This window comes from Schistocerca nitens, chromosome 8 (genome assembly GCF_023898315.1).
Source record: "Schistocerca nitens isolate TAMUIC-IGC-003100 chromosome 8, iqSchNite1.1, whole genome shotgun sequence".
In the NCBI taxonomy this organism is placed as follows: Eukaryota; Metazoa; Arthropoda; class Insecta; order Orthoptera; family Acrididae; genus Schistocerca; species Schistocerca nitens.
The window spans coordinates 396,563,099-396,590,842 of NC_064621.1; the positions used below are offsets into that span (position 1 = coordinate 396,563,099).

Genomic DNA, 27,744 nt, shown 5'->3' on the forward strand with positions numbered 1-27,744 from the left:
CAGAAACTTAGTCTACAATAAGGAATATGGTAGTTCGCACATATGAGGAACAATTGAACACAAACAGGATGTAAACCATAGCAGTTTCCAAAGAAGAAATCCCATAATCAACATGTATTGCATGACATACAAGGTGTTTCATTTACAATGCAATGGGATTTCAGCAGTTTGCATGGATTTTCACCACACAGTTCCTTCACCAGCTGCCACATGATAGCTCTGTCTTCCCTGAGTTAAGCATAAACTACAACACAATGAGATTAAATTAAGCTTACCTTTATTTACAGCAGGTGTTCAAAATGAATTCTGACACCTTCTGAACAGATTGTGGCATTGATGGGATTGTGTATCTTAGGAAATCTTTGTGTGAAGGCAAGCTCGATTTCTATATATAACTCTGAACTCCGTTCTTGCTTACAAAGAGACCACACACCAATGAGGTTTTTTGCAGTTTTTTATATTTATGGCACGTGAACTTATATATATACAGGGTGGTCCATTGATCGTGACTGGGCCAAATATCTCACGAAAGAAGCATCAAACGAAAAAACTACTTGTCTAGCTTGAAGGTGGAAACCAGATGGCATTATGGTTGGCCCACTAGATGGCGCTGCCATAGGTCAAACGGATATCAACTGGGTTTTTTTAAAAATAGGAACCGCCATTTTTATTACATATTCGTGTAGTACGTAAAGAAATATGAATGTTTTAGTTGGACCACTTTTTTCGCTTTGTGATAGATGGCGCTGTAATAGTCACAAACGTGTAAGTACGTGGTATCACGTAACATTCCGCCAGTGTGGACGGTATTTGCTTCACGGTACATTACCTGTGTTAAAATGGACGGTTTACCAATTGCGGAAAAGGTCAACATCGTGTTGACGTATGGCTATTGTGATCAAAATGCCCAAAGGACATGTGCTATGTATGCTGCTCGGTATCCTGGACGACATCATCCAAGTGTCTGGACCGTTCGCTGGATAGTTACGTTATTTAAGGAAACAGGAAGTGTTCAGCCACATGTGAAACATCAACCACGACCTGCAACAAGTGATGATGCCCAAGTAGGTGTTTTAGCTGCTGTCTCGGCTAATCTGCACATCAGTAGCAGACAAAATGCGCGAGGATCAGGAATCTCAAAAACGTCGGAGTTGAGAATACTTCATCAACATCAATTGCTCCCGTACCATATTTCTATGCACCAGGAATTGCATGGCGACGACTTTGAACGTCGTGTACAGTTCTGCCACAGGGCACAAGAGAAATTATGGAATGATGACAGATCTTTTGCACGCATTCTATTTAGCGACAAAGCATCATTCACCAACAGCGGTAACGTAAACCGACATAATATGCACTATTGGGCAGCGGAAAATCCACAAGTGGAACATCAGCAGCCTTGGCGGGTTAATGTATGGTGCGGCATCTTGGGAGGAAGGATAATTGGTCCCCATTATATCAATGGCAATCTAAATGATGCAATTTATGCTGATTTCCTACGTAATGTTCTACCGATGTTACTACAAGATGTTTCACTGCATGACAGAATGGCGATGTACTTCCAACATGATGGATGTCTGGCACATAGCCCGCATATGGTTGAAGTGGTACTGAATAGCATATTTCATGACAAGTGAATTGGTCGTCGAAGCACCATACCATGGCTCGCACGTTCACAGTATCTGATGTCCCCGGATTTCTTTCTGTGGGGAAAGTTCAAGGATATTTGCCATCGTGATCCACCGACAACGCCTGACAACATGTGTCAGTGCATTGTCAACGCATGTGCGAACATTACGGAAGTCGAACTACTCACTGTTGAGAGGAATGTCATTACACATATTGCCAAATGCATTGGTGTTGACGGACTTCATTTTGAGCATTTATTGCATTAATATGGTATTTACAGGTAATCACACTGTGACAGCATGCATTCTCAGAAATGATAAGTTCACAAAGGTACATGTATCACATTGGAATAACCGAAATAAAATGTTCAAACGTACCTATGTTCTGTATTTTAATTTAATAAAACTACCTGTTACCAACTGTTCGTCTAAAATTGTGAGCCATATGTTTGCGACTATTACAGTGCCATCTATCACACAGCAAAAAAAGTGGTCCAACTAAAACATTCATATTTCTTTACGTACTACACGAATATGTAATAAAACATGGGGGTTCCTATTTAAAAAAAAAAAAAAAAAAAAAAACACAGTTCTTATCCGTTTGATCTATGGCAGCACCATCTAACCATAGCACCATCTTGTTTCCCCCTTGAAGCTAGACAAGTTTTTTATTTAATAAAATTGCAGCCAAATAGCCATATACAGTTACTTTGCTTAACATTTTACATTTACATTTTACATTTTTGCATATTCATTTATCGATTTCACTCTTTTACTGCGCAGTTCTATGTGATATCGTTCACAGGCTTCGTTACACAGTTCACATACACATGTTGCTGTTGGGTCGTGATAAGTTTTGGTTTTGCAGATTAGATGATGAAAGCCGTGAATAGAAAGTCTAGTTACGACATGTCGCTGTTCGAAGTTTGGCGCTGTCCATGAGCGGTTCGTCATTGCTTCGGTGCCATAAAACTCCGGCCATATTTTTTCTCGTTTGCCCTCCATGACCTTCAGTTGCTTTCTGGAAGCCCTGGTGTGTGGCATCATATATCGAAGTCTGATGTCTTCAATTAGGAATGTCTCTCTCGCTAGCAGGTACACTAGTCTAGATCTTGTTGTCTTTGAGAGACCTAGTGCTCTTTTTAGATAGGTCGATTTTACCTTTTCTAGTGTTTCTAGATTTTTTTCTGTCAGGTGGTCTTATATAACCTCCATCCCATAGGCCAGGATTGGCAAGATTTTTGTGTTGAATAATTTCATGGCTGTTTCTAGACTGAGTAGGCGGATGTTTTTGATGTCCTGTATTGCTATTATTGCTTGGGCTGCGCGTTGTATTGTATGTTTTGTAAAACATTTGGCTGTTGGTTGCAATGTCACTCCTAGGTATTTAAAGTCTGATGAGATTTTTATTTTTTGTCCTCTGATACTGATTTCCGCATTCTTGGGTGTTTTGCCTCCTTTTCTGAAAATTACCATTTCTGTCTTTGTTATGTTAATGTGTAGTTTGTGTTCACTGCACCATCTGTCTATTTTCTCAACGATTCTCTGCAGCTTCTGTATATCTGTTGATCCTACGGCTATGTCATCAGCGTATGCATATACATACACATCTTCTTCATTTTCTCCAATTCGGAGTACTTCTTCAATGGCAAGAATGTACAGCAAAGGACTCATTGGGTCACCTTGTAAGACTCCATTCGATTGCAGAATGGGGTTCGAAAAAGAGAGGTTGTCTGATATTGTAATTAAGTTGTATTCGAGGATTGACTTGACTATTCTTGCCCATACGCTATCTTCTACCATTGTGTTTTCCAGTTTTTGGACTATGAGCTCTCTTTCCAATAGGTCAAAGGCTTTGGTAAAGTCTATGAACACTGTGTAGAACATCTGTTTCTTTTGTAGCGCATCATGGATGTTGTTTAGAAGAAGCCTGACTGCCGTAAGTGTTGATCTTCCAGATCTGAAACCCATTTGTCGTTCTGGGAGATGACTGTCCACAGAGGCTTGGATTTTTTGTGTTATTATCTTTGAAAACGTCTTGAATTGAGTATTTTCCAGGGCTATACCTCTGTACTTGTTTGGGTCCATTGGGTCTCCTCTAACTTTGTAGAGAACTTTTACTGTTGAGTGTCTCCATTGTGTCGGAATTCTTCCAAGTTCCAGGCATTTGTTAAACAGTTTGGCCCATATGTGTTGGAGGGCCTCTTTTGCATCTTTTATATGTTCATTATATATATATTATCAGGTCCTGCTGCTTTCTTGTTCTTCAGTGCTTTTATTACTTCTTTCACGTCATCTTCATTTAGGGGTTCCCATGTATTGTCTTTTTCCTTAGTTTGATGTTGTTTCTCTTTCTTTGGGGGTGTTTTGAGTCCTCATTTGTTCAGTATCTTACTGAAGTGGTCTTCCCATTCCTTCAGGTCTATATTTGGTGTATGAGCCATTTTTCTTGGTCTTACTGCTATGTATGGGTCTTTCTCTGCTTCATCCGCTTCTCTTTTTGCCTCTCTTTCTATGTATTCTTTTTTCTTCTCTTCTATTAGTTTTTTGTAGATTCTTCTCTCTTCTGCATACAGTTTGTGTGTTTCCTCGTCATGCTGGTTTCTTAGTCTGTGGAGGGTTCTTAGAACAGTGTTCCTTTTGCTGTAGCATTCAGCATCGAACCATTTTTTGGCCGTCCTTGTTTTGGGGATTGTTTGTATCACTGAATTTTTTAGGAGGCCTTCTATTTGGTCTGTTGCTTTTTCAAGGTCTCCTTCCTCTATGAAAGTTTCTATTTGTGTTAATTGTTCTTGCTGGTTTGCTAATTTTTCTATATCAATTTTTCTTTGTGCGATTTGGTGGGTCTTTCTTGCTGGCGGTGACGTGACGATATTTATTTTTATCTTCATTGGAATGTGCTTTCGTACAGGAGTAATGGAGTCATGCCATATTGGTTGAATGTCTCCTCTTGTTAATGCGATATCAATGGTGCTCTTCCCATTGTGGCATATGTATGTAGGTATCTGTCTACCGTTAAGTAGGGTGAAACCATCTTCTTCTAGGGTTTCAACGACTAGTTTTGTTTTATAGTTTTCTGTGTCTATTCTGCAGTTGAGATCGCCTGCAATAATAGTGGGTTTGCTGTTGCATTGTTTGATGAGTGTGACTATTTCGTCAATTATTTCTACAGCATTTGTGTGCGGTTTAAAATAGGCTGCAATTATATTTATGTTTGCCGCTTCTATTAGCATACTATTTTCTTGTTTTATGATTTTTTTGGTGGGCGTCATCCAGGGTTTCAGTAGGATAGATATTCCTCCCATGGGTCGTCCTCTTTCTCCCTTCTTTGCCATTAGGTGATAATTATAGAAATCTTTATGTTGCCAGCTGTCTATCAGGAAGGTTTCTGTTAGAATTGCAAGATCCGAGTTTTGCAGAATGTCTGTTGGTGTTAGGTTAAGAGCACTTTTTACTCCCTCTGTATTCCACAAGACTGCTTTTATTTCTTGCTCTTCTGGTTTTCTTCTTAGTTTAGTTGAAAACCAGAAGAGCAAGCTAGACAAGTTTTGTTCTTTGTAGTTTTTCGTTTGGCACTTATTTCACGAGATATTTGGCCCGGTCACAATCAATGGGCCACCCTGTATATATACGCATGCAAATTTTTAAACAAAGGTGTATATTTACGAGCATTTCCATGAGGTTTAAAATAGGTAAAGAAGAAAAAAAAATTCATAACACTCAAGACTGGTAATTGTTGGTTAAAGTCATGTCTCGGTCATTATTTTTTTGTTTTTCTACATTCAGTTCAACAGCCTACATCACTTAAATATAAAATTTATCAATTACATGGAACGTGTGAAGCACGGTGACAACAAGCTTTGTTAACAACACAGCGGCAGAACAAACGAAACTTCAGCTAGAGCCAGTGACAACAGAACCAAGAATATGCTGGATAAGAGGTACAGTGTTCTTTTTTTTTAACGGACAGCCACGGCAGGAACCTGGCGAGAACTTTACAAGACAATAACAAAGACTTCCAAGCAATGGGATTAGTAAAACCTGGTGTAAGCACGAAAAACATTACCGATATTAACCTGGGCAAATGAGAGAAGAAAATGAATATGTTGTGTGCATAGCTGGTACCAACGACATCGCAAGAAACGAGGCACAAAATTGTGTAGAAAGCCTGAAAAACTTCTTAGAAGTTAATAAATCTCGCATCACAATAGTTACAACACTACCTCAAAGGTAGGTGGGTTATTAACAAGGAGATTCGAAATATGAACATTAAAATGAAACAGTTGTGTGCTTCGTTTGGAAAAAGGAGAGTAGCTGATATAGGTAAATTGGACAGATGCCTTCACACCAAAGATGGGTTGCATCTAAATTTCGATGGCAAAAAAACTTTTGTGTGACAATATAAGCAAAACTATCACAGAAAAAGGTGACTTAAACAAAATTCTAAATATCAGAGGTATTAGGAATTTTTTAGAATAATTGGTAGCATATAAAAACATCCAAGCAGCCCTGAACAAGTAAATGCAAATTAATTTAAGTAATGTCGCTGATACTTCTAGTAGCTTAAACTTAAACAATGCATTAGTGTCTAGTGGTAACTGCAGTGAAGCGCTTCACATAGGTAGCTGTGCTTCTGTAAAAGAATCGGCAATACAAACACAATTAAAAGCCTAACAGTGTTCCACCAAAACATGCAGTGTAGCAAAAACAAAGCGCAGCAGCTTGAAGTCTAGTTGCGAACCGTAAATAGCTCTGTTACATACATCAAGGAGCACTGGTGCAAGGAAAGTGAAATTGCCTATGTAACTTTAGCCTCACATAAACTATAACTTCTTATTGTAGAGTTTCAATTAAAGGGGGAGGGTCATGCATTTATTATTAAGAATGAACTCCAATATAAGGTAAGAAGTGACATTGTCTCTCTTGGTGAAGAAAAACACTTTGAAGTGTCAGCAGTAGAGCTATGATCTCAAAATGTTTGTAAAAAAACTTGTCATATTATGTGTCCATCATTCTCCTAGTAATGATTTTGACATTCTGTGCAAAACTCATAAAGGGTCTCGAACAGCTTTGAAATGACATCACTAGTCAGCTGTGCAACAAGGATAAGAACACACTCAGCCTCTACTATTGATCTTATAGCCACTGAAATTGGCACAGAAAATTGACTTAGTACTCAAAAATCTGGGAGTTTCCGGTCATCTTTGTCAAATTGCACAAATACATGTTTCTATGGGAAAAGCAACTAAGCTACATGCATATAAAAGAATCTACACCAAATCAGCCATTCAAAATTTTACTGCACAGTTAAGTCGCGAAAGCTGCCAGCAAAAAGTTCTGTCATTTTATGTCATTGTTTAAGCTCAAATTTGAAGAATCGTTTCCCAAAGTCCTACTTCCGGTTGGAGCACAAAGCAAAATGAAGTGGATTACCAGTGGGATTTACAAAATCTTCCCAAACCTTCAGACAACTCAGCTCTTTAAAGAATACATGTCTGACCCTTGGTTTTTAAGCTATTACAAAAACTACAAAAAATATACAGAAAGGTACTTCAGGCAGCTAAAAAGTCAGCTAATGACAAACTGATAAAAAATTCAAATAACAATAGTAAAGCTGCTTGGACTTTAGTTAAATGTGAGACTGGAAATCAAACAAAGGAGGCACTCAAACACTAAACATCAAGAAATCAGGCAATACAATCAGTGATCAAATCGAGCTGGCTAACTTCATAAACTCATACTTCACCAGTATTGCAAAAGACCTGCAGAGCAAATTTCCAAAAAGATCTGGTATTCCAGTGCAAAATTACATCAAAAAGCAATGGTTCTGCTCCCCAATACTGAGAGAGAAATAAGCAGTACCATAAACAATTAAAAAACAAATCCTCAACAGGACTGGACGAATTCCCTGTTTGTGTGTTAAAAGAGTGCATAGACAGCATTAAAGCCCCTTTAACTAACATCATTAACCAGTCTTTTAAGACTGGCTGCTTCCTAGACTACCTGAAACTAGTTAAAATCATACCTCTTCACAAAAAAGGTCATGTTGAAAACAGAAAATTACAGGCCAATTGCTTTACTTCCAGTATTTTCCAAAATAGTGGAGACTTTAATGAAAAACTGACTAATGAGCTACTTAAATAAATATAGTCTTCTGTGCAAGGAACAGCATTGCGTCAGACCAGGTAGAAGCACTGAAACCGCAATAGCTCAGTTTACAAAAATTGTTCTTGAATCAATAGACAAGGGCAGTTATGTAACTGGAATTTTCCTAGATCTATCAAAGGTCTTTGATACTGTTGATCAAAGGCCTTTGATACTGCTGATCACGACATTCTTCTACATAAGTTGGAGTCTCTGGGAGTCAGTGGACGGAAAATGAATGGTTCCATTTGTACCTAAGTAACCGAGTGCAGAGAGTAGAAATTTCACATAGCACATCCAAATATGCGGTAAATCACTTATATGACCCACAGTATGTTAATATAGGATTCCCACAAGGAAGTGTTCTGGGCCCATTATTGTTATTGATTTATATTAATGATTTTCCACAAAAAGTGGAGCATGCAGAAAAAGTACTTTTTGCTGATGACGTAATATACTGATTACTAGCAAGACACATGACCTGCTATTGGAGAAAGCCAATGAAGCACTAGTAGATGTTTACAAATGGTCTACAGCGAACAAAGTAACTCTCAGTATTAAGAAAACAAACAGCATGCACATTAGAATAAACAAGAAGCACAAGTCTATAAATTTAAAACTACACAACACTTCAGTAACAGATGTAACTAACATTAAACTCTTAGGACTGCACATCGATAGTCAGCTAAAATGGAATGAACATGTCATGATTATTTCAAAGAGGGTCTACACAGCATGCTACACACTTAAAGAGTTCTTGCATCAGTATGCAGTGACATCTGTGTAAGGTCAGCTTACTTTGGTTAAGTGAATGCCATTGTTAGCTACGAAATAACCTTTTTGGGAAATAGTAGCCAGAATCTACAAACAGTTTTCAGATTACAAAATAGAGCTGTAAGAATAATGACAAAATGCAATAAATGGGCGCATTGCAAAGAATTATTTAAAAACATGGCCATTCTGACTGTTTGTTGTGAGTTTATTTGTCAGACCATAATGTCTATCAGATAAAATCTTGACAATTATAGCTTGAATAACACTATTCATGATGATAACAAAAGGTTGAGTCATTGCCTCCATTTAGGTAGAAAAAATAAGCTAAAAGCTCAGAACAGTCTTGATTATCGAGGTGTGAGAATCTGTAATAAGCTGCCATAGAATATAAAAGAAATTAGCAGTATGTATTCTTTTAAAAAAAACATAAAACTGTTTATGCACTAGCATTGTTTCTACACTTTCGATGAATATCAAATGGAAACCAAAGAATTGTTGGGAACACCAAACATAAGTTATACCTGACATCATATTTTTTTCAGTCATGTATTATGTATTTATGTCTGCTAGCTCCACATCAACACACCTAGTATATTCATTAAAACAATATAAATTATCTTTTTTCATTTATTTAATATGTATGCATGTTAGTTCTACATCAAAATACCTAAGCTTATTAAACAATGTAAATGGCATTTGTTAAGAAAATATTTAGACTTCATACCATACTTTGTACATTCACTGATGACAGCCATACAATGTATATTGTCTAAGGATGGATAAATAAATAAACAATAGAAAATTCAGGATGGAATGTAACAATATTACGAAAAGGGAAGTTACCAGTCACCATATACCAGAGATGCTGAGTCACAGATAGGTACAACAAAAAGACTTGTCACAAATAAAGCTTTCGGCTAGTAAGGCCTTTGTCAAAAATAGGCAACACATACACGCACACAGGCACACGCGCAAACACAACTCACACAGACATGACTATAGTTTCAGGCAACTCACACCACACTGCGAGCAACGGCACCAGTGCATGATGGGATTGGCAACTGAGTGGGGGTAAGGAGAAGACTGTGGGGAGAGGGGGAGGGATAGTGAAGTGATGCAGGTTCGACGAAATGAAAACGAGAGGTGGGAAGGGAAAGTTCCCACTTGCACAATTCAGAAATTCTAGTGTTGGTGGGAAGGATTCATAAGGCACAGGCTTTGAAGCAGTCATTGAAATGAAGTATGTCATGTTTGGCAGCATGTTCACCAACAGGGTGGTCCACTTTTTTATTGGCCACAGTTTGTCAGTGGCCATTCAAGCGGACAGACAGGTTGTTGGTTGTCATGCCCACATAGAATACAGAACAGTGGTTGCAGCTTAGCTTGTGAATCACTGACTGGTTTCAAAGGCGGCCCTGCCTTTTGATGGTATAGTTGAGGTTTGTGATGGGACAGGAGTAGGTGGTAGGTGGTGGTGGTGGTGGTGGTGGTGGTGGTGGTGGTGGTGGTGGTAGTGGTAGGATGATGTATGGGACAGGTCTTGTATCTAGATCTATTACAGGGGTGTGAGTCATGAGGTAAGGGGTAGGGAGCAGGTGTTGTGTAGGGATGGACTAGTATATTGTGTTGGTTTGGTGGACCGTGATATACCACTGTGGGAGGGGTGGGAAGGATAGTGGGCAGGCCATTTCTCACTTCAGGGCATGACGAGAGGTAGTCGAAATCCTGGCGGAGAATGTAATTCAGTTGCTCTAGTCTTGTGTAGTACTGAGTTACAAGGAGACTGCTCCTCCGTGGCTGGACAGTGGGACTTTGGGAGGTGGTGGGAGACTGGAACATTAAGGCATGGAAAATACGTTTTTTGTAGAGGGTTGGGAGGATAATTACAGTCTGTGAAGGCTTCAGTGAGACCCCTTAGTAGATTTCGAGAGCGACAGATTGTCACTGCAGATGTGACGACCACTGGCGGCTAGGCTGTATGGAAGGGACTTCTTGGTATGGAATGGGTGGCAGCTGTCGAAATCGAGGTATTGCTGGTGGTTAGGTTTGATGTGGATGGAGGTATTGATGTAGCCACCTTTGAGGTGGAGGTCAACATCTAGGACAGTGGATTGTTGGGTTGGTAGTACCACGTGAAGCAAATGGAGGAAAAGAAGTTGAGGTTCTGGAGAAATGTGGACAGGGCGTCCTCACCCTCATCCTGGATTGCAAATGTGTCATCAGTGAACTTGAACCAGGTGAGGCATTTAGGATTCTGGCTGTTTAGGAAGGATACTTCTAGATGGCCCATGAATAGGTTGGCATAGGATGGTTCCATGCGGGTGCCAATAGCCATACCCCAGATTTGTTTGTAGGTAATGCCTTCAAAGGAGAACTAATTGTGGGTGAGGATATAGTTGGTCATGGTGACTAGGAAGGAGATTCTCAGTTTGGAATCTGTTGGGCAATGAGAAAGATAGTGTTCAATAGCAGTAAGGCCATGGGCATTAGGGATGTTAATGTAAAGGGAGGTGGTATCAATAGTGATGAGCAGGGCACAGGTGTGGTAAAGAGACAGAAACTGTGTAGAACTGGTGGAGGAAATGGTTGGTACCTTTTATATAGGGGGTAGGTTCCGGGTAATAGTTTGAAGGTGTTGTGCAGAACTGGTGGAGGAAATGGTTGGTACCTTTTATATAGGGGGGTAGGTTCCGGGTAATAGTTTGAAGGTGTTGGTCTAAGAGAGCAGAGATTCTCTCAGTGGGGGCACTGGTGACAATGGGGCGTCCTGGGAAGTTGGGTTTATGGATTTCAGAAAGCATGTAGAAGGCTGGAGTGCAAAGAGTGGTAGGGATGAGCAGAGAGATGTACTCCGGAGAGGGGTTCTGGGATGGGCCTAAGGATTTGAGGAGCGATTTAAATTATGTAGGTATTTTAATTAAATGAGAAAAAGAATGAAGAAAATAATGACAGAAACAAGAGTATCGACCATTACCAATTTTCTTCATCTTTATGTATTTTATAATTCACTGAAATGCTCTTAGAATGTGCACCTTTGTTTGAAAAGTTGCATTGGCCAGGAATCGAGCCCAGCCCACCCACGTGGCAGGCAATCATTCTATTGCAGAGCCATGTGGCCCATCCAGATATTTTGCTAACTTTCATGAATTAAAAATGCTCAAAAAACTTCAAAGTCAATTTTCTCAAGAATTTTTAGAGTTGCATAGAACTGCTTTGGAAATTGATATTTAAGTTCTGAACTTCACGTACCATAGATACATAAAAAATTACAAAGATTTGATTACTGTGTAGTCTCCTTGTTCTACAAATGCACGCACCAACACACACCCGCACGCGCTCACACACACGCGCACACACACACACACACACACACACACACACACACACACACACACACACACACACACACAGAGAGAGAGAGAGAAAAGAAAAAAAGAAAAATCTTTACTTGATCCTTCATGTATAGCATAGAGAACGGAAAAAACTCATAACAACAAAGGGAATAAAATGTATGCTCGATCAGGACACACCACACACAGTTAACTGTTATGCCAACTGTCCAGCATCACATGCAACATAAGCAGCCGCTTGGGGCACCGCGCTGAGAGGGGTGCCAGGCTGACAGGGGCCCCAGAGGCTCCGCTAGTGCAGAATTTGTACACATGGTGTATCAAAATTAATAATGAAAATAAAAAATCTCCATGGCCATTACATTTTGATTTACTTTTAAAGTAATGGCAACTAATGTATGACGGAGGAATGGAAGGGGGCTGTGCCAAATGACGCATCACTTGTGTGGAGTAATGGAAGTGGGGGGGGGGGGGGATCAGAGGCACAACAAATTATATGTCACTTTTGTGGAAAAATGTTCTCACTGGCCCTGCAACTGCCACTGACACGCCAACTGCCAATCAGCCAGAGTGTCGTGGAGATGGAGCCTACCTATGGGGGTTAGTGGTTCCTACAGTAAAAGAAACAGTCAACGCAGCTACAAGCAATGTTCAAATAATCATTTATTGAATTATGCTCACTAAGTTTAGTTCTCCAACTACGCAACACAACACCAGGGTTACAAATGCAAAAAGAAAATTGCATCATTCATTGTCTTCCTTCAGTACATGACCATACTGTTAAATTCAAAGAATATTAACTTTCTGTCATGTATAGTATTCTCGGTAATGAGAGCAGGTATGACGTATCAAATTAATCACATTGCTTATTCACTTTCTTTCTTATAAAATTTCACTAATTAAGCACATTATAAATGCCAAATATCTTAACAGAAATACAAAGATGACATAAAAGTGCACCAACAACAGAAACAGTTTTATCCAAATACAGCTTATCTCCATCTGCTAAAGAGATACAATGTAGTAGTCAGGCAATAACTTTTTATTTCCTAGAGCTCGAACACCAAAAAATCTAAGTCAATACAAAAATACTAATAAAATTCAAAGAGTAAAGCAAATTGTCCCTGTGCTCATCGCCACAGAATAATGCTGCATTTCACTGTGCATTCACAGATGTTCTTCTTCTGGTGACTCCCACACATTCCCCCCCACCTCCCCACCAGTATATTGGGGCTTCAGGAATGTAGTGGTACTTATATTTCACGCGACGTCCAGCTCCCATATCTACTCAAGGCATTGCTTTAACTTCAGCCTCTGGTGCTGGCAGTGACGGTGCTACTTCCTCTTGTGGTATCAAGACAGTCTCATCCGTGTCCAGTAGTGTGGAAGGTGTCACGTCATGTTTAGTGTGTACATACTCTTCGGTCTGTAACATATGTGCAGGTCTGATGCGTTCCAACGATACCACTTGGATCTTCCCATTTTGATATATATGCATGGTATGTTCATCCTGGGAGAGAACACTGTAGGGCCCAGAATATGAGGGTGCAGCGGTGACTTGACAGCATCTGTCGGTAGCATCACATTTGTACATGACCGTAGATCTTTGTGCACAAATGCAGTTACTGCCTCATGTCTCCAGACAGTGGATAGGAAAAGTCTGGCCATATGCACACACACCGTTTGCAGTACATAAGGCAATTCAGTCTGTCGATCCCCAGTGTGATGGGTGAAGAATTCTGCGGGCAGTCTTAAGGGTTCACCCTAAACCAATTCTGCTGTGGATGCTCCTAAATCTGCTTTTAATGCTGTATAAACACCCAACAAAACCAGTGACAAAGCTACAACCAAGACTGTGGGCGCACATTAAAGCAGTTTTTAATGTTCTATGCCAGTGTTCCACCATTCCATTGCTTGTTGGTTGGTAAGTCGTGGTATGATGATCGTGGAAACTGCAGAGGTTGGCCAATTCTGAGAATAGCGTTGATATGAACTGCCGCTCCTGGTCTGTGGTGACATGTAAAGGGCAGGCGAAATTTGCGAACCACGATGAAAGAAATAACCGTGCCACCGTTTCCGCAGAAATGTCCAATAATGGAACCGCCTCTGCCCATCTGGTGAAGCGGTCCACTGCAGTGAGGAGGTAACGATATCCTTCTGAAGGCATCGAGGTCCCACGATGTCCAGGTGCGCATGTGTGAAACGTCGCATCATAAGTGGGATGTCTCCTACCACTTTGTGCACGTGTCGTCCAACCTTGGCCCTCTGACAATCTAAGCATGACTAAGGCAGTCCTTCTTTACATTGGGCCACATGAATCTGTATGTGATCAGTTTGATGCTGGCATTTATTTCCAGATGAGCCAGCCCGTGGAAGCTGTCAAATAATTACCATCGCAATTTCTTAGGTACAAAAATCTTGGTTTTCCCTTGATACATCACACCAAACTCGTAAACGTTCACCAGCAGGTTGTATTTACCGCAGATGTAATCCAGATGTACTGTCACAACAGAATTTGGTGAGTTGTTTGTCTGTCTCTTGCACAGTGGTACCAGCAGATACTTTCCTTAGACAGGTTGCCATCTTCCTTGCTCTTCTTGTATGTGGCTGCTTTGCCTCCGAGCAACGTCGATATCTGTCGCCACAAGTCATCAATGTGATTTCGTAGCTCGTCCAGTTGAGTAACGTCCATTTGTTGGCATCACTGTAATGCAGTAGCTTCCTGAACATCTGTACTGCTGCATTCGAACATCGCAGATAACATATGCCCTGCATCTAATGAGGTGTAGACCCTGATGGCCAATGAGAGCAACAATAAAATATCACGTGCGTCAGAAAGCATCACAGCTGTTCTAACTGCCTCTGGCAACTGTACGTGCCATACATGTTGCAGTATCATATCTGGTGACTCGGTGTCGCCAACTATTCGGTGTTTTCAACTAAGCTTCACACGTGCCGCCAAAATTCCTAAGGTGACTTATCTCCTCTCTTTTCACCATGTAGTGCTTGTTGGATATGTTGTTCCACTGGCCGACATAGCCGCTCAAGGAGTAACTGTTTAAAATGCATATACTTCTGTGTGGCAGGCGGGTTGCTGTTTTATTGCTAGTGCACTAACAGTGCTCATAAATTTGGTATCTTCGGTTACAACGCCATGGTGCTAGAAAGTCAGATCAAACATAGCAAGCCATACTTCCAGTTCATCAGGAATGAACTTTGGTGGACGTATCTTCATCTTGCTAGTGTTATCCACCAAATGGATGTCCCTTGATGCAGTAGAAAAGTTCAACGCAGCATTTTCCCAGTTTTCAATGTCACTTCAGAAATCTTTCATGTGCTTCAACAAAGAGTCACGGCAATCCCTAGTACTCTGTGTGTCACGCGGATGCGCCGACTCTGTGATAGACAATACTGAACAGTGCTGTGTTTGCTCATCTAAAACAGAAATCAATATACAGGGTCACCACTTTAGCCAACTACAGCTTATCTCCTTCTGCTAAAGAGATACAACCTAGTAGTTAGGCAATAACTTTTTATTACCTAAAGCTCAAATACAAAAAAAAACTGAAAAATCTAAGTCAATACTAATAAAAATCTAAACGTAAAGCAAACTGTCTGTGCACTTGTTGCCACGGAGTAATGCTGCGTGGTATTACACCTTTTCCTCTTGACACCAATTCATTTTTTCTTTGTGCTTTCATCTTCTGTTTCTTCTTCACACATTAATATAAAATTTTTTAGCCCTTGGTCAAGATTTATATCAATATCGGATGTGTCCAAACTTCTTCAAACCTAATGAGGCAAAACTAACAATGACATAGTTATTTACGGAATGCTTTTCTTCTAACAAAATTTGCTTTGTTGCCAAAATAAATTACTTTTGCAATGACAAAACAGTTCACTGGTAAATGGCTGGATGCCAGTGTCCAATGGGCACTTCTTCAATGATTCCACTCATCATTCCAATTAAATGTAATCATGGGTCAACAGCACAAATTTCTTACAACATTTTATGAAGTGGTCATCTTATCCATAAAGTCACCTCCACCTTTGCTGCGAATGTGTAATGTTACAATGGGTGGTTTCTGTCCATTTCTGTTCATCTACTGTATCAGCATCTAATGAATTATTCTCGTGCAAGCTTGATGCCAGGATCACACACTTCCCTTCTTAAGAACAACAGAAAATAGAGCACAGCCTTTCTTAAAGCCAAAAAGTGGATGGTGGACAGCCCTTCCTTTAGAGAGAAAAAAAAAAAGCTGTCACCAATCTGCAGGCTGGACTGAACACTACAGTGTTTTACTAGACATGGTCCTGTTGGAGATGGCATGCCATTGCCTTCCTCCGACCTTTTAACTGACTTACCCAATCGGTTATAGAGGGACCTATAGTTTGATGTGATACTGAACCACAGTCTGACTCTGCATTTTACACACCTGAATTCCAGAGGAATGTAAAACTTATTTTTCTTCAATATTGGTGAACCAAAACAACATTCAAAGGTTAACTGCCATGGCAACCCATTCTATATTTCCAAACCACACAGGTGAAACACCTGGGAAGGCATGCAAGCCTATATCTTGATGCCACATTTACTTGGTTTGCTGGCTATATATTGGCTAAAATGGCAGCTTCAGTGAAATACTATTTTCTCATCTCCTGTAACATTTTTTCTGAGACCATAGTACTTGTAACAGTTCTGCATAAAGACAGAAAAATTTTCCTGAGCTGCCGCTATCTTTCCTAATTGTCTCCTATCATCACAAGTCACATGATTGCCACATCTAAGGCATTGGATGGTGAATTTGAAATCTTTTAAGCTCACTATGAGCCAAAACTTTTCAACACCATAATACCATCCACATTCAGTTCCCCAAAGATCTTCTCTAAGCTTTGTCCATTACTTTTGTTAATAGCAGCTAAAAATTAGAAACTGATCAAGGTTTCCAGTTCAGTAAAATTTGTTGGTCTTATGTGTTCCTTATGCTGAAATGAAGCTCTGACACTCTCAATATACTCATTTGTATACAGAACTATAATGGACAAAAGCAGTCATCTCTGAAGCAATTCCAGCATTCCAAATGCATTATTGCTGCTCTGCCGAACCTCCTACAGGTCCATGTAATTTTCAAATAATATTGTGAGCCCTGAAACATACTCTTTGCAGTGGTGGAACTTTACTCTATTTTTTTGATTTTACACATTTAGACTGAAAAAACATTGCAAAATATATTTTTCACGATATGTATCTGTATTTTGCATTATCTCCATGGAATCCCCCAATGGAACTCTCTTAAAGTCACCTCTACCATCAGGACCAACCAGAAATTACAAGCAGTCATGCTGCACATGTATAAATAAATATCTGCCAGAGCTTGCACCAACCATCCAAGACATTATGATGCTCCCACCTTGCCAAAATCAACTCAGTCCCTGCTCTAGTGCATGTCACCCTTGAACCTCCTTGGACACAGAGAAGTCCAAGTGTATTTCAGAGAGCACCTTCCCAACCCCAAGAACCCACTCATAGACCAAGCCACTTCTCCTATTACGCAGCAAGTCACAAGCAGACAATTTCTTAGTACTTCCTGACAGAATGATTTGGCTTCTCTTTAGAATAACCACATGATAAGGATGTGATTATTAGATATACTAAATAGCTGCTTATAATAAGTAATTTTTATTTAAGACTGACTGTTTCGGCTTTACTGCCATTTCCAAGTACCTGCAATTACAGTTTTTGTGAGAACAGTTGTAATGAAAAGGCAATGAAAAGTTATTAGATCTCTCCTCACAATTCTCCAACTAAACTGTTAATGTTCGCCAGATCTGATGCAGGGAGATTGTATGTCCTTCCAGTTTGTGTCACTGGACCCACTCTTGTGATAATGTCACATTTTCTGATGACTCAAGTGTCTGGTTTGGCAGGAAACACAAATGATGGAGATGGTCCATGTGGATGCAAGAAGTTAACCTTTACTTCATCTGTTTCTTCACATGTTTGTAAGACATATGCAACCCACCAATGACTGTCATACATACAGGCAACAAATCCATGTATATTTGTTAACAGCATTTCATTTACCATAACAATTACTGACTCTTCTCTACTCACTAAAGAAGCAGAATATGTCTTTGTCTTTACTAAACCTTTGTTAACAGGTATTACACAATGAAGCTTTTAGTTACCTGGAATCGTCATTGTATTTTTGAAATGTTGTTTCAGCTTGGCCGTATCTTCATCATGATGGGAAACCAATGTATAATGGAAGATACACTAAGGAATATTTTCCTTGCAACACTCAAACAACTGTCATGATGTCAAAATATGATTTTCGTAAGGTCGCTTGAGGCTGACAAGTCTTGCTAATCTCTTTACAGTCCCTGCTACACCATCACAAGGTCCTTTACCATGAGCTGTAGCAAAAAAAATGCCATTCTGCTGTAACATCAAAATCTTCTTAATGGTAGGACAGATTCATAAAGTTCTTTCTGTTTTTGTATTGGGCAGCATATCCATCCGAAAGGTATTAAATGTGCTTTGGATTTGAAAACTGACATTTTAAGAAAATGATGAAATTTGTCTGGAAAGAATAAACACACATTGTATCATGCTGATGGCAGTCAGATATTGCCAAATATGATACATGTCATATTTCATTAGTGCTTGAGTCTCTGTAGTAAGCTATAAATGGGTGAATTGTAACCTGTGAATTATTCCAGTGGAAGTAATTTTCTGCAAAGTCACAAAGAACAAGAAACTCAATTACTTTGAGACCTTCTTTAGTAATTTTACAGAAATGTGACTGCTGCTGGGAGATAAATGGATGCGGTAGGAGGTGTTGTAACCTCGATGCAAACACCTTAATGAAATCATCTGATGGAGCCTCTAGAACTACCCTGCCTCCTCTAGAACTACGCTGCCTGTAGTTAACCAACACTTATATGCAATTTCGCCAATTGCAGTTCTTACCAAACAGACCATAGAGATAATCAGTTAGTCTTGTCAAGCCTGGACAATAAGGACATGAACCTAAGAAACATGCTGGTAGTGCAGGGTTACACGCAACAAATGCTACACAGTGTTTTTATGATGGTAATGTGTATTCTTCACTCTTTGTCAGTGCTTTAAGTTTACAATCTTCAATCATTAACTTGCAAAACACATGTAAACAGCATGGTTTCCACTGGCATTGGCAAGAACACAGTGCTTTGGCCACAACTCACAAAATTTGGAGAATCCAATATTTATATCTAGGTATTTATCTTTGAAATATGCATACAGCTCCTTAAGGTTGTGCAACACTAGCTGCTTTTGTTTATGTACTGTAATTCCATTTTCTTTCACAGACACAGAGTCTTTTCTTCCTGGCACCATATGCCTCACATCATGATAACAGTAAAAATCACGCACACACTGAACAGTTTTCTCACACAATGTCTTACCATGTTGTGCTACTAACTGTTTTGCTCTCCGTACCATGTAATCTGAAGCAGAAAATTCTTTCATAGTTTCCCTTATACTCCAACTCTTTGGAAGTACAGTTAGAATGTGTGTTGTCACACATACGGTCTGAATTGTGAAACTTATCTTTCAGCTGGCTGATAATTTCACTTTCTTCATTTTCACTCTCTTCTTTTTCTGGTTGTCACACATAAATATGCTCCAACATGGAGGCTATTTCTTTCAGTTTTTGCTTTGGGTTCTTTTTCTCACTCTGAAGCCTCTTTTTTTCTTCACAGAAGATTCACCTAAATACTGAAGGCTACTATTTAAAGCATCGAGTGCCAGATCTGATGCGACTTCAACTTCACTTAAATCTTCTCTGGAAGTACCTGGCACACCTGAGGGCAACACCTGCAGTGATTGTTGGGTTTTGCGATATTTTTTTTCTACTTTTACTGCAAAATTTTTCCACCTAACAATACATTAGGATATTTGTTTGTCATCCACTTCTGAAAATTCCTTAAATTCTTCTGCACTCTTGCATGACCTTCTTCCCTAAATGGACTGCAACAATATAATTTTGGCTTGAAATCCATTTTTTACTATTACTTTACAGCAAATTTACACTGCACTTTGTTAAACAATCCACAGCCATAAAACATGCGAAACAAAATTTGCATAATATATAGAGATCAGTGGACTAATGGTGACTAGTTGAATAAGAGTCTCTCTGATTGGCTGTTCACTAAAACAGGTTAATGTTGACTGGTTGAAATAAAAATCTCTATGATTGGCTGTTCACTAATGCAGGCTAATGTTGATTGGTTGAAATAAAAGTGTCTCTCATTGGCTGTTCACAGCTAGAAATATTAAAGAACTGGTCTGAATAAAAGTAACTGCTACTGGCTGGTGTTAAAGAAAAAAACTGGATACATAGCTGCTTACTGCATGTTGATGGTGTACTTAAGTTGACAAAATAATTTTTTGTGCATGATGCCTTTGATGTGCCATCTTGATATTTATCATATATAATTCTGGAACAATTAAATATATTTTTTTCAAAAAAATTGAAGATGGGGTGTTTCGAGATATTCAAGGTCAAAAGTCAAGATCAATGACCTTTAGTATGAAAATTCTCAAAAACCTGTATGTTGTGATATACACATGTTAATTTAGCACAAATTCCAAACTTTCCATACCTGTAACTTTTTTCACTGTTGTAAAACACATCTGCAAATTAGTATACTTCCATCTCTTATCTGGGTCATTGAATGCACCAAATTTGAAAGAAATCCGAGAGGTTGTGAGGTGTGTTGATTTGACATTTGTCAGATGTGGTATTCTTCCTGTAGCTATCAAATGTGCGGCAATTATTATTTTTGCCAATTGTGAGGTTCGATAGTTAATGGTCTTGTCTTTCTCAGTTTCCATAGTGAATTTAATTTCAGGATGCAGTTGGTTGAGCTTTTGGTGGATATTTTCAATATATGTGTGGCTGGCATCTACCAACATGAGGGTATCATCTACATATCTAACGTAGTACACAATTTATATGTAAAAACAAAGATGATGTGACTTACCAAACGAAAGTGCTGGCAGGTCGATAGACACACAAACATACACACAAAATTCTAGCTTTCGCAACCAACGGTTGCCTCGTCAGGAAAGAGGGAAGGAGAGGGAAAGATGAAAGGATGTGGGTTTGAAGGGAGAGGGTAAGGAGTCATTCCAATCCCGGGAGCGGAAAGACTTACCTTAGGGGGAAAAAAGGACGGGTATACACTCGCACACACACACACACACATATCCATCCACACATATACGACACAAGTAGACATATTCAAAGACAAAGAGTTTGGGCAGAGATGTCAGTCGAGGCGGAAGTGCAGAGGCAAAGATATTGTTGAATGACAGGTGAGGTATGAGTGGCGGCAACTTGAAATTAGCGGAGATTGAGGCGTGGTGGGTAACACCACATACAAAGTTTGCCAAGGTAATCCCATTCCTGATGTCCAGGCGGAGCTTCAAGGAATCCTCAGAACCTTAGGCCCCCTGCAAAACCTTTCACCTGACTCCATCAACCTGACCCCACCGACACCCCGCACCCCTACCTTCTACCTAAAATTCACAAACCCAATCATCCCAGCCGCCCCATTGTAGCTGGTTACCAAGCCCCCACAGAACGAATCTCTGCCTACGTAGATCAACACCTTCAACCCATTACATGCAGTCTCCCATCCTTCATCAAAGACACCAACCACTTCCTCGAACGCCTGGAATCCTTACCCAATCCGTTACCCTCGGAAACCATCCTTGTAACCATTGATGCCACTTCCTTATACACAAATATTCCGCACGTCCAGGGCCTCGCTGCGATGGAGCACTTCCTTTCACGCCGATCACCTGCCACCCTATCTAAAACCTCTTTCCTCATTACCTTAGCCAGCTTCATCCTGACCCACAACTTCTTCACTTTTGAAGACCAGACATACCAACAATTAAAGGGAACAGTCATGGGTACCAGGATGGCCCCTTCGTACGCCAACCTATTCATGGGTCGCTTAGAGGAAGCCTTCTTGGTTACCCAGGCCTGCCAACCCAAAGTTTGGTACAGATTTATTGATGACATCTTCATGATCTGGACTCACAGTCAAGAAGAACTCCAGAATTTCCTCTCCAACCTCAACTCCTTTGGTTCCATCACATTCACCTGGTCCTACTCCAAATCCCACGCCACTTTCCTTGACGTTGACCTCCATCTGTCCAATGGCCAGCTTCACACGTCCGTCCACATCAAACCCACCAACAAGCAACAGTACCTCCATTATGACAGCTGCCACCCATTCCACATCAAACGGTCCCTTCCCTACAGGCTAGGTCTTCGTGGCAAATGAATCTGCTCCAGTCCGGAATTTCTGAACCATTACACCAACAACCTGACAACAGCTTTCGCATCCCGCAACTACCCTCCCGACCTGGTACAGAAGCAAATAACCAGAGCCACTTCCTCATCCCCTCAAACCCAGAACCTCCCACAGAAGAACCACAAAAGTGCCCCGCTTGTTACAGGATATTTTCCGGGACTGGACCAGACTCTGAATGTGGCTCCCAGCAGGGATACGACTTCCTCAAATCCTGCCCTGAAATGAGATCCATCCTTCATGAAATCCTCCCCACTCCACCAAGAGTGTCTTTCCGCCATTCACCTAACCTTCGTAACCTGTTAGTTCATCCCTATGAAATCCCCAAACCACCTTCCCTACCCTCTGGTTTCTACCCTTGTAACTGCCCCCGGTGTGAAACCTGTCCCATGCACCCTCCCACCACCACCTACTCCAGTCCTGTAACCCGGAAGGTGTACACGATCAAAGGCAGAGCCACGTGTGAAAGCACCCACGTGATTTACCAACTGACCTGCCTACACTGTGACGCATTCTATGTGGGAATGACCAGCAACAAACTGTCCATTCGCATGAATGGACACAGGCAGACAGTGCTTGTTGGTAATGAGGATCACCCTGTGGCTAAACATGCCTTGGTGCACGGCCAGCACATTTGGCACAGTGTTACACCGTCCGGGTTATCTGGATACTTCCCACTAACACCAACCTATCCGAACTCCGGAGATGGGAACTTGCTCTTCAATAAATCCTCTCTTCCTGTTATCCACCAGGCCTCAATCTCCGCTAATTTCAAGTTGCCGCCACTCATACCTCACCTGTCATTCAACAACATCTTTGCCTCTGCACTTCCGCCTCGACTGACATCTCTGCCCAAACTCTTTGTCTTTGAATATGTCTGCTTGTGTCGTATATGTGTGGATGGATATGTGTGTGTGTGCGAGTGTATACCCGTCCTTTTTTCCCCCTAAGGTAAGTCTTTCCGCTCCCGGGATTGGAATGACTCCTTACCTTCTCCCTTCAAACCCACATCCTTTCGTCTTTCCCTCTCCTTCCCTCTTTCCTGACGAGGCAACCGTTGGTTGCGAAAGCTAGAATTTTGTGTGTATGTTTGTGTTTGTTTGTGTGTCTATCGACCTGCCAGCGCTTTCGTTTGGTAAGTCACATCATCTTTGTAGTACACAATTTGATTGAGAGTAGGCCAATCTGAGTTAAAGTATTTCTTTTCCAGAAAATTTTAGAAAAATATTGGCTAATGTGCCTGCTATACTGTTACCCATGGCTACTCCATCTCATTGGGTATAAATTTTGTTGTTAAATTCAAAATAGTTTTGTGATAAAGCTATTTGCAAAAGATTTATAATTTCAAGTGTTACAGCCATAGATATTTTTATATTGTTACACGCTGTATTTTATTATTTGGATAGTTTCCTGTACTGGCACATTGGTGTATAAATTAGTGTGATCAAATGAAATAAATTTACCAGTAGATGGTATCTGTATGTCTTTTATATCTCTTGCCAGAGTATGTGAATTTTTCATTGCGTACTTTTTGTTGAAAGTATGAAGTTTTGTTATTAGTGTGTTTAGTTATTTGGTTATTCAAATATGATGGCCGAATTATGAAATTAATTATGTGCCGAATCGGAACCGTTGGTTTATGTGTCTATGCTTGGGCTCTTAATTTAGACACAGGTATTACATTAAAAACTCTACTGAACTTTTAGAACACGAAAATGGATACATCGAAAGTAATGTATGCAATAACCAAAGACATTCATAGAAAATTTTAGTTCATAAAATAATATTACTGTTCATCGGCACAATAGCATCGTAAGAGTGGAACTGTCAAACTGCTGTCACGTCGTAATGAACATTTTATTTTCAACATCTTGACATCATTTACGATCTAATTAAAGCAGTGACATTTACCAAACAGTCCACTAACGAAATAATATGAACAATCTAGACATGAGTACAAGACAGCTACTTTAATATGAATGACACAGACCAAAATTGTAGTTGCAGGTACTTGGAAATGGTGATAAAGTCAAAACAGACAGTCTTAAATAAAGATGACTTATTATAAGCAGCTATTTAGTATATCTACTCTAATAATCATGTCGTTATCAGACACATATTATGCTGCAGGCCCTAAAGAAGGAATAAATAAATAACCACATGCCTTGTCCCTAGTAGTCTCCACTGAAGACAGATCAGCTATTTGACATTGCCAGTTTGTTTCAGCTATTTGACGTTGTCAGTCTGTTTGATATTTGTGTATGCTGTGTATGGCTGTTCTCTGAGGAATAATACACACATCAAAAAAAGTTTTTCATCACCCCAGCTCCCAGAACTGATGCAGATAGACATTGACTGTCGATATTGTATAGCAGACACAGTCCCTTTGACTGTTCAGAGATGTCACTAAACCCGCCCAAAGATGTAAACAACCATGCACGAGCAGCACCTATTAGGTGGATGGGGTCTGACAGCCAATCAGTTCCAGTCATTCCACCAGGAAGGAGGTACACGGCTCGTGTTGTCTGTAGTTCAATCATGCCTAGACAGTCAATACCGTGGTTTGATCGTGTCTGGATTTTTACTCTGTGCCAGGAAGGGCTCTCAACAAGGGGTGTCCAGGTGTCTCTAAGTGCATCAAAGGGATGTCGTTCGGACATGGAGGAGATACAGAGAGATAGGAAATGTCAATGACATGCCTCGCTCAGGCCGTCCAAGAGCTACTACTGCAGTTGATGACCACTACCTACGGATTATGGCTCAGAGAAACCCTGACAGCACCACCACCATTTTGAATAACGCTTTTCATGCAGCCACAGGATGTCGTTTTATGACTCCAACTGTGTGCATTAGGCTACATGATGTGCAACTTCACTCCCGACGTATATGACGAGATACATCTTTGCAACCACGCCACCATGCAGTGCAGTACAGACGGACCTGACAACATGCCGAATTGACTGCTCAGAGTTGGCATCACGTTCTCTTCACTGGTGAGTGTCGCATATGCCTTCAACCAGATAATCATCCGAGACGTGTTTTGAAGCAACCCGGTCAAGCTGAACGTCTTAGACACACTGTCCAGCAAGTGCAGCAAGGTGGAGAGGTTCCCTGCTGTTTTGGGGTGGTATTATGTGGGTCCAATGTACACTGCTGGTGGTCATGGAAGGGCCTTAAGAGCTGTACGATATGTGAATGCCATCCTCCTACTGATAGTGCAACCATATCGGCCATTTGTCTTCATGGGTGACAATTCATGCCTCATCATGCACATCTTGTGAATGACTTCCTTCAGGATTCTGACATCGATAGACTAGAGTGGCCAGCATGTTCTCCAGACACGAACCCTATCGAACATGCCTGGGATAGATTCAAAAGGGCTGTTTATGGACAACATGACTCACCAACCACTCTGAGGGATCTACGCCAAATTGCCGTTGAGGAGTGGGACAATCTGGACCAACAGTGCCTTGATGAACTTGTGGATAGTATGCTACGATGAATACAGGCATGCATCAATGTAAGAGGACGTGCTACTGGGTATTAGAGGTACTGGTGTATACAGCAATCGGGACCACCACCTCTGAAGGTCTCACTGTATGGTGGTATAACATGCAATGTGCTATTTTCAGGAGCAATAAAAAGGGCGTAAATGATGTTTATGTTGATCTCTATTCCAATTTTCTGTACAGGTTCCGGAACACTTGGAACCGAGGTAATGCAAAACATTTTTTGATGTGCGTACATTTTTAACTTTCAATTTAGCTACGTAATGCTTAGTGTATTCTCTGTTGTGGCTTGAGTGCAACTTTCGTGTACCGGTTACTGAAGGAAATGATGCCATTCAGTAATAGTAGCAATTTTGAGCATACCAAAATCCTGCACATTACACAGTTATGATGAAAGTTCATACTTTTAACAATGTATACAAAATATAAAAAATTCAAGAACAAAATTAGTGTGTTCCAATTACTCTTGGACTGTAAGTCTCATGAATTTCTAGTGGTACTCACTTTCTGTATTGAGACGAACTTCTGAACTTAGCTATGTCAAAGCTTGGTGCATGTGGCATATGAACAATGAATGCGTTTGGAAGTACTACAAATTCAAATCCTTGTGCTTCAAGTTCCATTATGTGGGATACTTTGTTCCATCCAAATCCCACAAACCTGGTATCATACTCAGGTATATCTTTACGAACAACTATATAGGGTTCAAAGTCTGGCTCCCACTGCACCTACAATCAAACGAATAACAATTATTAAAATGATTATGTATGCATGCACACGCGCACACACATGCACATGCACACGCACACACACACACTGTGTGTGTGTGTGTGTGTGTGTGTGTGAGAGAGAGAGAGAGAGAGAGAGAGAGAGAGAGAGGGGGGGGGGGGGGGGAGGGAGAGAGAGAGAGAGAGAGAGAGAGAGAGAGAGAGAGAGAGAGAGACTGACTGACTGGCTGGCTGTTTTCATGTCCCAGACATGGAACGAATATAGATTTCTATGGAATTAGCAGTGTCACATGCCAATCATGTTTACCAAGAAGAATGTAAAAAGCAGTGATATATTTTTTTTTCTTATGGGGGATGCAATGACTGGGCAGAAACCACAAACACAGTCTCACAGCATTCAATTTTCAACCAACTTGCGTTCATAATAAATGAATGACTTTCCAAGCATCCAGCACAGTTGCTACATTTTTCAGATGATATTAGGGTATAAGTGTTACAATTAATCCTGTTATGTAAGACAATTATAGAATAAATAGCATCAGTGCTTTTCCAAAGAGTTAATAAGTAGTTTTCTCCAAACTGATACTCCATTAATTTTGTAAAAACACACAACATTAATTTCAGTACAATAAAAGAATGACACCAAAAATTAATGTAACACATGAATAGGAGTCAGTGAATAGGTTAGAATGCTCCAAATTTATTTGTGTACACATCATGGAAGAAATTTTAACAAGCTGAAACTTATATCAGCTTCACAAACAACTATGTTAAACAACTTTTGATCTACACATAACTGTAAGTTTTTGAAACAAATTAATCAATATATAAACATTCTTTGCATATTACAACTTTTAATGCCTTATGGCACAATTTTCTGGAGTAACTCATCATGTAAGAGGACAGCATTGATTACACAAATAAGAGTAGTGGGCATCATACCGCAGTGGTGCCATCCAATGTCACTATGGAAGCTGAATACCTGGTGCAACATTGCCATTGAACCCTGTGGCTCTATTACCCACAGGATGCTTGTCATCAGCAGAGCCCTCTGGTAAGACCATGCCAGAATCCAGTGTATATGCCAGTCTGAGTCAGTTGTGATGCAATCTGTGGAATGTGCAACAAATGTACTATCTGTTGGCTAAGGTGTTTATGACTATTTGTCATAGGTGGAACTTTTGATGCAGAATGGACTGGACTTTGCTTTGAAATTCAGACTTAATACAGCATGCACTGTTTC

At 40.3% G+C, this 27,744-nt stretch overlaps 1 protein-coding gene across 2 annotated transcripts in view; it reads right to left on the reverse strand.

The window, feature by feature from the left end:
- The window catches only part of LOC126198560 (xylosyl- and glucuronyltransferase LARGE1-like), a 170,613-nt gene that overhangs the window by 13,260 nt on the left and 129,609 nt on the right, over positions 1-27,744 (reverse strand). For both annotated transcript variants that reach the window (XM_049934987.1, XM_049934986.1), the window contains one exon: positions 26,278-26,501. In XM_049934987.1, the coding sequence (XP_049790944.1) occupies positions 26,278-26,501 (224 nt within the window). The remainder of the gene's footprint in view (positions 1-26,277; positions 26,502-27,744) is intronic.